Source organism: Rhinoderma darwinii, chromosome 5 (genome assembly GCF_050947455.1).
Source record: "Rhinoderma darwinii isolate aRhiDar2 chromosome 5, aRhiDar2.hap1, whole genome shotgun sequence".
NCBI lineage: Eukaryota > Metazoa > Chordata > Amphibia > Anura > Rhinodermatidae > Rhinoderma > Rhinoderma darwinii.
Window position 1 is genome coordinate 8,279,591 of NC_134691.1, and position 13,633 is coordinate 8,293,223.

General features: G+C 43.6%; 1 protein-coding gene across 1 annotated transcript in view; it reads left to right on the top strand.

Annotated features, from left to right (window-relative positions):
• Positions 1-12,852, top strand: part of TRAPPC9 (trafficking protein particle complex subunit 9) — a 531,112-nt gene extending 518,260 nt beyond the window's left edge. The window contains exons 22-23 of the mRNA XM_075825698.1: positions 8,506-8,729; positions 12,041-12,852. Of these exons, the coding sequence (XP_075681813.1) occupies positions 8,506-8,729; positions 12,041-12,220 (404 nt within the window). The 3' untranslated portion in view covers positions 12,221-12,852. The remainder of the gene's footprint in view (positions 1-8,505; positions 8,730-12,040) is intronic.
• The last annotated feature ends 781 nt before the right edge of the window (positions 12,853-13,633 follow it).

Here is a 13,633-nt window from a genome sequence, read left to right on the forward strand (position 1 = left end):
TGGAGCCCCTTCTGCCTGACTGATCTGCGGCATATGTTTCTTACGGTCACGCGTTTAACTCTATCCTGCCTGGATGATAACAGATTGTCGACCCCCTGCAGCGAAGCGGCTGCCTCTCTTGGTCTTTATAGCAGCAGTAACAGGCGGCGGTGGAAAGTTAATGTTGCAGAGATTCTGAGTTACTGAGTAACATCACATTATCTCTAGTCACATGAGGAGCATTGCCGCCCATTATACAGCGCTGAATGGAAATATACATAGATGCATCATATAGGGTATGTGTGTAGGGGATTAGCTGGGCGGGCATGTGCCTGTGTGCCAAGGGGGGGGGGGGGTGCCAAAAAGCCACTCTGCCTCGGGTATGGTATTTAGATTTAGGAACAGGAACTGAATTTTTGCCGCTACTTTGTATATATTATATGTATGCAACGTAATTCTTCCAGAAGCGCCACTCTTGTCCATAGGCTGTTTCCGCTATTGCAGCTCTCTCTTATTTGAATGCTGATGAGTTGCTATATCACACACAGCCCGTTGGAAATGATGGCGCTGTTGCTGGAAGAAAAATTGAAAAAGCAGTCAGGACCAAGTGTAGGGTGCCCGGAGCTTGGCACGGACACCATATACATTATGTCCCCTTCTACCTTTTGCAACTCACTTTCTAATGGCAACCAATTTATTAGCAGTTTGCGCCACATTTTTGCCTTTTTTCGCTGGTGCACGCCATATTTTACAGCAGTTGTGTTTAGAGCTGTAATTACCTTGAACACATAGCAGATGTTGCGATTTATGCGGCGGAAAAGTTGCGAATTCCTAGAAAAAATAAAGGTTATACTTAACCAAATCTCTCTGCTCCTCCGTCCAGCCCAGCCTCCTGCCATGGCGTGTCATCCCATGTGACTGCTGCAGCCAATCACAGGCTATAGTGGTCACAAGGGATGAAATGTGATCCCAGGGGACCGGGTTGCAGGACGTCAGGGGGACACGTCGCTATAACTATGGGCAAGTATGATTTATTTACTTTTTACCTGCTATTTTCCGGAGCGGACATTCCGGACCACAATTTGGTTTAGTTTTTCGCCCGGAACTTCCTACAGTGTCCAGGGCGGATACGCTGTGTACTTTTACGCAGCCTATCCGCCCTGTGTGAAAATACCCTTACTGTTAGCTATTTTATTTTTTCCTACCACTGGGGGGCGTAATAAATAGACATGATTGTGATTGACTGTCTGTGATGCAAGGTAAATAATCTTTAAAGTGATTCGCCATTTTACACTGGAAAAGCGGTGGATCCGGCAAATTGATTCACTCATTACTATTGGCACCCTTCAGAATGGTGTCCACTTCAGGTCCTCAGCCGGGGTGCACCCTCTGTATACTTTGCTGCAAATCACTGACGGCCCCCATCTTTGTGTATGGTTTCAGCATCATTGCCTCTGCAAACAAATAAGCGAAACGCGTCGCTCCAGATGCTCTGTGGTTACTGCAGGGTCCACCGCGCTCTAAGGACCAGATCCCGTGACATTACTCCGGTAATCTCGGCTTCTGCTTTGTGTTTGCTCCTGTGTAGATTGCTGATAATGACATTATGACTCCAGTATTTCCATGGGTGCTTTATGCCGTATAAGTGCCTCGTAATAGACGACACGTGGTAATTGTTCCCTTTTATGTGGCACTGCTGTTCACAATTAAAGGGTCTGTTTTCATCTTAATCTTATTTGCGATATCTACTTTCGGTGTTAACCCTTTAACTAGTAAGACACTATTAGACCGTCTATTTTTTGCTCTATTTACAAAATAAAAAAACAAAACTGACTCGTAGTCATGACACTCGGTAATTTTTCTAGATTGGATTTGTAGTAAACTATTGAGGATGGTACTAAAAGGAGTTGTCCACTTTGTACAACCCATTCAAAGCAGGTCTCCATGTGCCTTTCTGATCTATGGGGAGGGGGTCTCATTGCTGCAACCCCTCATGTTCCCCCATTGTTGCTCTTGGAGCCTTCTGCCATCTAGACGTTAAAGGTCTTCCAGAGCAATAGACACCATTTGCATTAACTCTCAGATGCAACTTATATTGAGGATCCCGATTGGCCATTATATTGGTGTTACTTTATGCAGTGTCTAGGTTGAAAGCCAACTAGGGTTCCAAAACCTGCTTTTTGGGTTCCTTAATCGATAGGTGATGTTCTCTGTTCTTCAGAGGCTGGAGAACAATAGTGTTGATGCTTCGGTCACAGAAGATACACGTCCTGATACAGTACTGCGGGTCCCAACTAAGGTTAGACCGAGTAGCACCCAAAGAATAAACCTCCTACTTACATCCATACCTTCCCATTCTTGAACAGGAGGGACTAGTCCTTGTCCATGACCATCTTCCCATGCCTTGTAAGCCTCGTCCCACTTCCTTTATTTCCTATTATGTGGTGGCAGGGAACCCTAAGAAGGTCTTCACCTCCCATACGGAGCCACACCTGACCTGGGCCCCCCTTCTATGGGTTCCATGGAAGGTGCTTGATCATGGTTCACCAGAGTTATCATTGTCTTCAACAAGCAACTTTTTTAAAGAGACTTGTTGGTAAATTTTTTTATTAATTAGGGTTACTTTATGGCCGACGTGGCAAGTAGTAATGGATCCATGTGTTTGGCAGTGGTATCAAGTACCCAACTAATGATCTCAGTGTGTACAGTATAGTGTAGGATGTATTATTTATCATACAGAAGTATGTACCAACAACGGGACAAGCGCTATAGCTGTCACTTGTCCTGTCAATGAGTTTGTGGCTTCATTGTGACTCACTGATAGGTCAACACCACTACTAGTCCAGCCTAAATTCAACGGATTGCCTGAATGATTTCTAATATGCTTAGCATCAGCCCTGTCTACAGGAAATCTACACTAATCAGCCACAACATTAAAATCATCTGCCTAATATTGTGTAGGTCGCCCTTGTGCCAACAAAACACCTCTGACCGGTCGAGCCCTGGACTCCACAAGACGTCTGAAGGTTCCTGTGGTACCGTATCTGGTACAAGATGTTGCAGCAGATCCTGTAAGTCCTGTAAGGTGTGAGGTGTGGCCTCCGTGGATCAGACTTATTTTTCCAGCTCATCCCACAGATGATCGATCAGATTGAGATCTGGGAAATTTGGAGGCCAAGTCATCACCTTGAAGTCTTTATCATTTTCTTCAAACCATTCCTGAACAATGTCTGCAGTGTGGCGGGGGCATTATTCTGAGGTTAGTAATCATCCCTGCCGATGGTACAGCGGCCATCGTAGGGGGATGACAACGCCGAGGTGAGGGCAGGGAACCGCAACGGTCATCGCTCTGGTGTACGCATTTGGTTTAAAGGTACCATTTGTAGGTGACCAGGCGACTGCCGGATCGAGGTCAGGAGGTCGGGTAGTTTGGAAGCCCGAGTTGCTATGTGCCCCAGGGCTGGTGACCCTGGGGTGCCCTAACTCACTGGCGGTGGGATCCCACTGAGTGAAGGCAAATTTGCACGCACTCCTCTTTCACACTTCTGAGCACACACCTTTATTCTCCCACCCTTCTGGCTGGGAGATGAGGAATTTTTATACCTGGCGGATGTCCAGGCTGTATCACAGCGCACATCCACTTATTTAATTTTGTTTTTCACTGTGTGTTTGTCACAGGATTTCGGATGCGGTGCCATTTTGGGACCCTTCCAAGGTCTAGGGGGAAAATGTGTGGCCTTCTGGTTCCTTTTTCCCCTGAAACCCGGCCTCCCTTCTTCGGAAGGGAGGTGCAACCAGATACAGGCTCCAAGGTGGACACTGGGGTGGCAGCCCATGTAGAAGCCTTAGAGTGTTGTTGGGTCCCCCTTAGCTTCGGCAAAGGGGGATCATTGATCCTCGATCCTCTTGGCCTTTGGTTTGGAGGGTCGGGGAATGGTTATGTGGGGCCTCTCCTTTAGGAGTAGGGCTGCGATAGACCGCATCCTTTGTGCACTTTTTACAAAAAAAATCGGACCAGACGGGCTACCCTTCACTCCCTACATGTACCAATGAGCCTTGGTCACTCATGACCCTGTCGCCGGTTCACCGGTGTCCTTCTTGGACCACATTTGGTCATTACTAACCACTTTATACCGGATCTGCTGTTTTGGAGATCCTCTGACCCAGCTGTCTAGCCTTTGCAATTTGGCTCCTGTCAATGTCCCTCAGATCCTTACAATTTCTAATTTTTCCTTCTTTCAACATCAACTTCAAAATCTGACTCTTCACTTGCTGCCAAATATATCCCACCTTGTCAGGCGCCATTGTTAAAACCACCTTCCTAATATTGTGTAGGTCCTCCTCGTCCCGCTCCCAGCTCTGACCAGTCATCGAGGATTGGGGTATTCTCTCTTTATCATGCACATCCCGGTCTTCATGTTGATAGGGGGACGGGTGCGGCTCCTTCTTTGTCCTTTGGACTGAGTATGGAGGAGGGGAGACTTGTAGACTTCAGGACCTCATTTATTTCATATATCTGGTTTATTTTTTATCCACGTCTTCTTGGCTGGTATAAAACGTGCTCAAGTTCTGAAAGTTCTATTAAAAATTAAACCGGAGCAATTTAGAAATGAAAGAAGTTAGGACCCTCCCTTGTGTTTTAACCAGTAATATAATTAAATTCTCCTTCCAGCTGGGATATATGTGACAGAAGCTCCGGCTTTTATCATAATTAGATGGTGAGAACATTCTTCAATGTATTTAAAGGAACATTCCAGGTTAAACGAATATACTGTGTAATGCCTACTGCAGGTCCTGAGGGGGCGGAGCATGACACTGGGCGGAGCATGACACTGGGATAAAAAAAAAAAGCACACCAAAGAGTGAAGTCATGGCCTGCCCCCTCAGGCCCCGCACTACAAATAACACACTCTAGTTTTACTTGGAGTGTTTCTTTGAAGCGTTCCCCACCATGGTTAAACATAGGGTGGCAACCTTTGGTAACATTGTTAGGGACCGTGACCTGTCCACTCATATGATGCGAGGTGGGAAACGAAAATAATTAGGAGGTCACAAGAAGAGAATTATAAAGTGGTAGGAGCAGGATCCTCTCAGCAGCACAGAGTATTTCAGGAGAATAGTGTGCTGACCTGGAATGATCAGAATAAAAAGGGTCCCCCAGTAGACTAGTGACATGAGCTGGTAACTAAATATTCTGGATGAAATAGACTTCTTACATCCAACCTGAGATGCGTGCCTACAGTAGAAGCGGTGGAGTACACAACGACCTCTGCAGTTTTCTTACTTATAATTTACTTATTTTTTTTTAGAAGTGAAACTTTCAAGTTTTATCAAAACCCATTGATTCTCAGATATCTCCACTTCAGACAGACGTACGAGGAGACTCTTGTTCCGGCATCACACGGTTTATCTTGATTTCATTAAAGTAGATTGTACTTCACACAAGTGTTTATAACAAATGTACATCAAGTACAGCGGAGCGCGTAAGATGTTGAGGCTCTGATGCCGATAGATGACGAGTCTAAGGAGAGGATTTGTCTTTATCGACATTGATTCCTGGTGATGTTTCTATATTGTAAACTATAAAGAAGTGATGTTGTAGCAAAGTCGTAGGAGGCTCGTTCTTCACTCGTTGGCCTCAGGAGCATCCGACACTCCATGTAGTCCGGTCAGGATCCTCGTCAATCACTGCGAATAACAAATATGCATTTTACACTTTTTGAATAGAATTCTAGTTTGTGTCTGTAGATTTAGGCAGGTTTTTGTTTTTCAAGGGGTTCTCTTATTTAGATAAAATGAAATTTCTCCATCGGATATTCATCTGCTTTCTGTTTTTGCGCCCCAGATTCGGACAGCCTCAGAACTGGAACTTAGTTTGTCATATATGCCGCTCCCCTTTGTCAACTTTTTTAGCCATCAACCAGAGCTGAATTAGGTCATTGAATACTTCCCTGCAGCCCTCAATCTTAAGAAATAGTAGGAGTCTTGGGGTTTTAAAGAGTCTAAAGAGGACCTGCCTTTGATCAACACTTCTGGTCAACGATTGATCGCTGATTGACACTTTAGGGGCCATTTAGTGGTTGGAGTTATGTCCGCTTGCTCAGCTTTCATAGGACATTATACAGGAGGCCCTGTTCCCATGTTCATTTTCACATCTCAGACATTTATAGCATATCTATAGGATATGCCAAAAATGACTGATTCCCATCCCTGGAACTTTCACCTTTAGGGAGAATAGGGGTTCTCCGACCCACGTTCTGCCAGACGCGGCAGTTGGCACATCCAAGTGGACACATGGCTCTCTACATTGAAGTTTAAGGGAGTTATGGAAACAGCCAAGCAAGTTTGGCCATCTTGCCTGGCAGAACAGGAGTCAGGAGACCCCGCCACCCGTTCTCCCGATAGGTTGAGGTCCCAGAGGTGGTAAATCCAACCTATTAGACATTTGTGGATTATCCTGTGGATATGCCGTAAATGTCTAAGATGAGAAAACTGACATTAGAAAACTCAATGAAAGTGTTTTTTTCATTACAACAACCCATGTCCATATGGCCTATTAGGGCATATGGATGTCATAAGCACACTACTCTATGGGCTAGAATGCAGAGGCACTCTGGCGGTCCCGATGTGTCCATGTATGACACAGTTGGCCATTCATTTTCATGGCCACCATGTAATGCTTCGCCTAGTGAAAATGTCTAGACAGACATAGCATTCTCTGGCAATAACAGCTGAACGCATCGGCTTCACTTCAAAAACTGATGGACTTGGTGAGACAACCCCTTTAAGCGGACTCTCTATATAGATACAGTGAAACGTCTTTGAGACGACCACCAAAAATTGCATTGGAAAATGATCTTCTAGAGGGGTGGTTCTCTCAAACAAGATGTCCAGTATGCATTGTATATGATGGAACTGAAAATTTGTCACAGGAAATTTGGTCTAGTAAAAGGGGTGGTCTTCTCAAAGAGGTGGTCTTTTGGATAATTGTACAATACAGATGCCTCAGATCCCTTCAGACCTCCGAGCTGATGTTGACCGGGCCAATCATAGTAAATAATGGGACGTTGATATGTATGATCATTAAAGTCCCTTTGAAGTCTATGGTGGAACCACCTGGAGATCTCCAACCTGAGATGGTTGTGCACATATTGACCCTTCGTTCTAGTTATCGATAGGGTTCTCGGCTCAATGACTATAAGGGAAGTATTCTTCTGCCATGTCTCTATGACTATTTAGACATTACATAAGTGTTACACTTTAAGGCCCCATGCACACGAGTGTAATTTTGATCCGTAAATTTCGGATCCGTAAAATACGGATCCATTCATTTCTATGGCCCACAGACACCCTCCCGTATATTTACGGGAAGGTGTCTGGCCGTAGAAATGACCCGCAAAAAATAGGACATGTCCTATTTTTTGAATTTTTACGGACCATGCTGCTATACTTTATAATGGGAGCACGGCCCGCAGTGCCTGTAGTCACGGGCCATGTGCATGAGGCCGAAGCCGCTTACTTACACGGTCTGTGTGTTATTTTTTTTTTAGTTTTTCCACTATTAAGACCAACAAATTTTTGAAATGTAACTACTGAGGAGCAGGACCTACCAAAGACCTATCACCCTCTCCTACGGTGGATTTAGTAGGACGGTTATATTTTATTATAGATTCCGTTTCCCTGTTGCTGTAATCCTCTAATTATATATCGCTGTCTTATTACCAGTACTGATAATGGAATCATTCAACCAGATGGAAATATATCCTGTGTCGTGTATTTTTCTGATTATTACCAGATGAGTTCAATTCCACTAATGATCCTTTCCAGGACTTCATGTTGCAAGAAGTACAAACTCCGCAATCTCCTGCTTTATCCTCCTCCCCCCACATTTACACAACTTTGGTATTTGAGTGACCAAAATGAAGCATTACCTATGTATTATTTCAACGTCTGACTCTTCAGTTAGCCCTTTTGGTCAAGCACTGAGAGGACTCCTGGACACCCTTCGTACTCTTGCACACGACCGAGATCGGGCCATGAAAAACGGTCCGAGTGTCGGCTGAATTTTCTGGCCCCACCACGGTACAGGTGAACCGGACTCCTGGCATGATGGACATTTTATGATGCTTGGAGTCCCTGCCTCCCCGCGGAACTGCTGTTCCGAACTGAACAAAATGATACAGTACAGAACAACAGTCCCGTAGAGAGGCAGGGACTCCTAGCATCATAAAATGTCTATGATGCCAGGAGTCCCGTTCACCTGTACCGTGGTTGGGCTGGGAAATCCAGCCGACACTCAGACCGTTTTTCACGGCTCTATCTCAGTCGTGTGCAAGAGCACTTACACTTGTTAGAAGAATTTTTGGGTCTATGGGGGAGGGAAAGGTCAACACATTACCCTCTTGCCACAGTTTACTGGTCGAGGTGGCCTACGCTAGTATTTAGTGTTCACTTATTTAGTGATGAACAATTATTAAAGGTTAAATTTTTTAAAAAAATTAACGCTTCCATGTTTTTGTTTTACAGACGTATTAGTGGACGGGAAACCGTGTGACTGTGACATCATTGCTGACTGTAAAGTTGGCGATCCCATACACCTGGAAGTCAAGTTGACCAATGGCAGTAACAGTGCTGTGGGTCCGTTTGCCCTGTCTGTCATCCCATACCAAGATTACCAGAATGGAGTCCATAACTACGACCTCAAAAACATTGTCACGTTTGTGGGCTCCAACACCTTTTTCATCGGCTCGGTGAGTATATTGTCTGATGCCAAGAATATATTTATAGGAATCATTTTTACAAAACATTAGAATTATACAAAAAAAAAACCAGTAGAATAACCATTTATTTGTATAAATTGCCAAAAGGGGATTTCTGATTTAAAAATGTTATACACCCCCATGTCAAAATATCAAAAAGTTGGAAAGATTTCCATTCCTAATGGCTGGCTCTGGTGTTCTTTGAAGCCTAGGATCGTCTTCGTTTTTTTCCATCAGTCGTATAATATGACAAAATACACCACAGTCCCTGGGGTATAATATAATATAATATCCGAGAATGACCTCTTAAGGCTCAATAAGGATTTTCCAACTTCTGTCTTCAGTTCGGAAAACATTGAGACTGCCGTGAGATAAACCTCCAACAATCTGCGTGAACTTTGATATTGGGTTTAAGAAAAAATTCTGTCACTTTCTAATATACTTTTGTATTACAATTCCTCCCCATTTTCAAGATCTATGCTTGCTGTCAGCGAATAGACACATTTTTTTTCCATATCCAGAGGCTGAAAGCTTGTAAAGTACATACCTAATACTTCTCACAGTTGACGGCTTGTTACAATTATATCCGGTCTAGACAATCCTGTAATGAGCCTGTACCTGTGTCATCTGGAAATGGGTGCTTAAAGGGGAGATATGAAGTTTTGTATGTGATTGAGTACATTGGAGACTTTACTTATACCATTCTTTATACCATTTGACCCTTGTATTTGGTTGGTTTTAGAAGACATGCTAGATGGGCCCAAGTCCTGTGGTGAATGGTCGCACTTTCTTTGGTGCCAAGAAGCTAGCTACTTCCTCCTTTCCTCACTGATGTCACCTTTCAGCTGTACTTTTTGGAATAACGTGTTTTTCAAAATCACACACAAAAAAATAAATAACTTGTAACTTTACGGGATACACACTACACAAGAGTGAAGGCTCTGGTCTGTGTGACACATCTGTGTTGGACAAATAAACATTTAGTCACCGATATCAGATCATACTCGCGCTCTGAAGGATGAGATGCAATCAAGTATGTTTCTGGACAGTGAGAGGGATAGTGGCGGGTTCGTCCGCTGTGCTGGATGCCAGGGAGAGTGGCGAAAAGGACGGGTAACAGAAGAATTAGCTCCGTGAGGACTAATATGGCTGACTGTGGAAACTGCCAGACAGCTACTTCCTGTTCCAGACACAAAAACATTTCCAATAATTGAAAGAAGCTCTGCCCCTTTAGATTGGGCTATTGGCTGATCGTGATTTTTTTTTTTAAGATTCTTAATATTTACAGAATTTCTTTTTCTGTGATGAATCAGCAACATTAAGCCGACAGAATCTGTTACGAATCAGTAATTTTTATAATTAGAGCACCATCCAATGACCTCTCCTAGTTCACCCTCTGGGCTCGTGTCTAGCCAAGAGCCCAAGAGAGAACATTATTAATGAGTCATGAACCAGCCGGGCATATAATGACCCTTGGCACCACGACCCATTTTTCAGTAGCAGAATGTATGGATAATAATGGCGGATATTGGTCAATAAAATGGCTTTCAGTCGAGTGATCGCAGCAGGAACCTCCAGTGCCGGAGCTCGCCCTAATTCTGCTTCTTTCACCAGAAGATCTGTGAGCCGACAGCTTTGTGTAAAAGACCGTAAATAAGGAGGAGCGGCAGATCTGTAGAGGATGAGGATTTAGTGCTGGGATTCTGAGACGCAGTTATTACCAGACCCTGTGCTAGACCCTAACTTCCACGCTTCATAAGTAATATCCCATTTTTATTTGTGGGGAAATGAAGAAGCCCGGTCATAATTATTCTTGTTATTACAGTTTGGAATTGCAAAGGTTTTTTCCCCACAAAATTTTTGTACTGATGCCCCCATGTTGGTTTGTTTTAATTCCAGAACCTTCTGTCTTGGGGCATGGGATGTGCATTAGACGAAAGTTCTTGCCCACCGGTGCTCATTAGTCAGCATTGAGATGGCGCCTATTTAGGGCAGTCTACCTAAGAAGAATTGTCCATAACTTGTTCATACTGAAATCAGAAGTAATAATAGGTGGTTCCTGAAAGTAGCTCTCCACCCAAATAATACATGTGATCACGAATGTTCTTCTCTTAGTATACACAGTATTTCACGTGCAAGAGCAGTAGTTTGTCTACCTTTGGTGACTCCACCAGCAGAATAGTGAGTGCAGCTCTGGAGTATAATACAGGATGTAACTCAGGATCAGTACAGGATAAGTAATGTAATGTATGTACACAGTGACTCCACCAGCAGAATAGTGAGTGTAGCTCTGGAGTATAATACAGGATGTAACTCAGGATCAGTACAGGATAAGTAATGTAATGTATGTACACAGTGACTGCAGCTCTGGAGTATAATACAGCATGTAACTCAGGATCAGTACAGGATAAGTAATGTAATGTATGTACACAGAGACTCCACCAGCAGAATAGTGAGTGCAGCTCTGGAGTATAATACAGGATGTAACTCAGGATCAGTACAAGATATGTAATGTATGTACACAGTGACTCCACCGGCAGAATAGTGAGTTCAGCTCTGGAGTATAATACAGGATGTAACTCAGGATCAGTACAGGATAAGTAATGTATGTACACAGTGACTCCAGCAGCAGAATAGTGAGTGCAGCTCTGGAGTATAATACAAGATGTAACTCAGGATCAGTACAGGATAAGTAATGTAATGTATGTACACAGTGACTCCAGCAGCAGAATAGTGAGTGCAGCTCTGGAGTATAATACAAGATGTAACTCAGGATCAGTACAGGATAAGTAATGTAATGTATGTACACAGTGACTCCACCAGCAGAATAGTGAGTGCAGCTCTGGAGTATAATTCAGGATGTTACTCAGGATCAGTACAGGATAAGTAATGTAATGTATGTACATAGCGAGTACACCAGCAGAATAGTGAGTGCAGCTCTGGAATATAATACAGGATGTAACTGAGGATCAGTACAGGATAATGTAATGTATGCACACAGTGACTCCACCAGCAGAATAGTGAGGGCAGCTCTGGAGTTTAATACAGGATGTAACTCAGGATCAGTACAGGATAAGTAATGCAATGTATGTACACAGTGACTCCACCAGCAGAATAGTGAGGGCAGCTCTGAAGTATACAGTACCCACTTTTTATGTACTATAGATTTGACAGTATATCTAAATTGTAAAGTGGTGGTTAAAGGTGGGCATGCTATAGCTCTGCTTCTTTTTTCCTCGAACATTTCCTAGCAGCTTCTCCCGCCTCTCACTGTTGACAGTTTTATGTTTGTTGTTTTGCAGGTTCAGCCAACGGAACATTCTGTCTGTTTTGGTTCGTTACTATTTCTTTACACTGGAGATTTTTACCTGGACATAAAGTTTCAAGATGACAACTCCGCCCGAGAATTGCCCCTGTCTTGGTTTTGCCTCCCCAGCGTTCACATACGAGCCATTAACACCATCAGTGAAACACACCTTTGAAGGACTCTCACATCTGGTTGAGTCATTCTGCGATAATAAACCTTGATATTCGCGTGTAGCTGCATTACGAGAACAAAAACTAAAACTGTAAAGCGAAGATCATTAGGTCATGACAACCGAGCCCGATGGCGGTCTACCAGATTTCCGCTTCCTGTGATAACACTCCAACGCGTCTTACGATAGTAATTTTTTTGAGTTTCCCATTATTTAGTCCTGTTATTATGAACTGGAAAAGCCTTTCATGTACTGAAGAGGCTGCAAGAAAAATTCTTGGAGCCGTGGATCAGCACTGACTAAAGATCTTCTGAGTCATTCCCTGGACCTACGAGGCAGTGAAAGCTTCTGATTGACGGGTGCAATGAAAGTATCGATGTCCTTCATCTGCTGTCCGGTTATTACATGAAATCCCTTTTACTATAGTCTTTGGCTGACCCATTTGGGGGAATGGGGTGAGTTATCACTCGTCTATAGTTCTAGGGAATGTATAGTGACTTGGGCTACTATGGCATTACCCCCGAAACGTCCATGTTGGCACAAGTGTTTTTATGGTGTTTCATTCATTGACCTCTCTGTACATAATCTCGTATTTCATTATATTGAGTAGACCTGAAATAAAGCATGATTGAGTCGTATCTTTTTCTATCATTTTTCCACAGTATTTTATTTTTGTTTGTTTCTTTGATCGTCTATGTACAATGTGGTTTTACCTATCTTGACATAATGAAGTGCAGCTCCACCTTTAATACTACTCAGATTATGGGTTAATTCCCTAATGGGGTTTTCCAGTATTTTTTGGTGTCATTTGTTACTCTGGTACCCTTATCAACCAGCAGAAGGAAGATTCCCTTGACACAGCGCCGCCCATGTGTGTGAGGTGGTGTCTGGTACTACAGTTTTCACCTCAAGTGAATAGGACTAAGCTGGTCCTGAGCTGCAGTACCAGACATCGCCACATGGATAAGATCAACTACTGATCTGTGTTGATCCCGGTTGTCAAACCCCCATCTATGACAGACATAGGCCATCAATCCCAGTGTTTATTTCTGTTCTCTGGTCTCCCGGTTAGTGTCTTCTGCTCTCAGGTTGCCTAGCGACCACTTATCTCTATTTAGGTGACCACCATTTCAGCACGTATACAGAGGAGATCACCAGAAATCCTAGTTGCCAAGAAAAACTTTAAGAGCCAAGGTGCAGAATGAACAAAGATTGTAAGTTACGTGCAGAAGCGTAACAAAAAAAACACGGGGGCCTAAAAGCAAAGCTTGGAACAGGACCCCACTCTACCATGACCACCTTAAAGGGGATGTCCATGATTAGAAAAATGGGTCTGCTTTTCTTTTCCCAGACACAGCACCACTCTCGTTCATGGCTTGCGTCTAGTACTCAAGTGAATGGGGCTGAGTTGCAATGCCA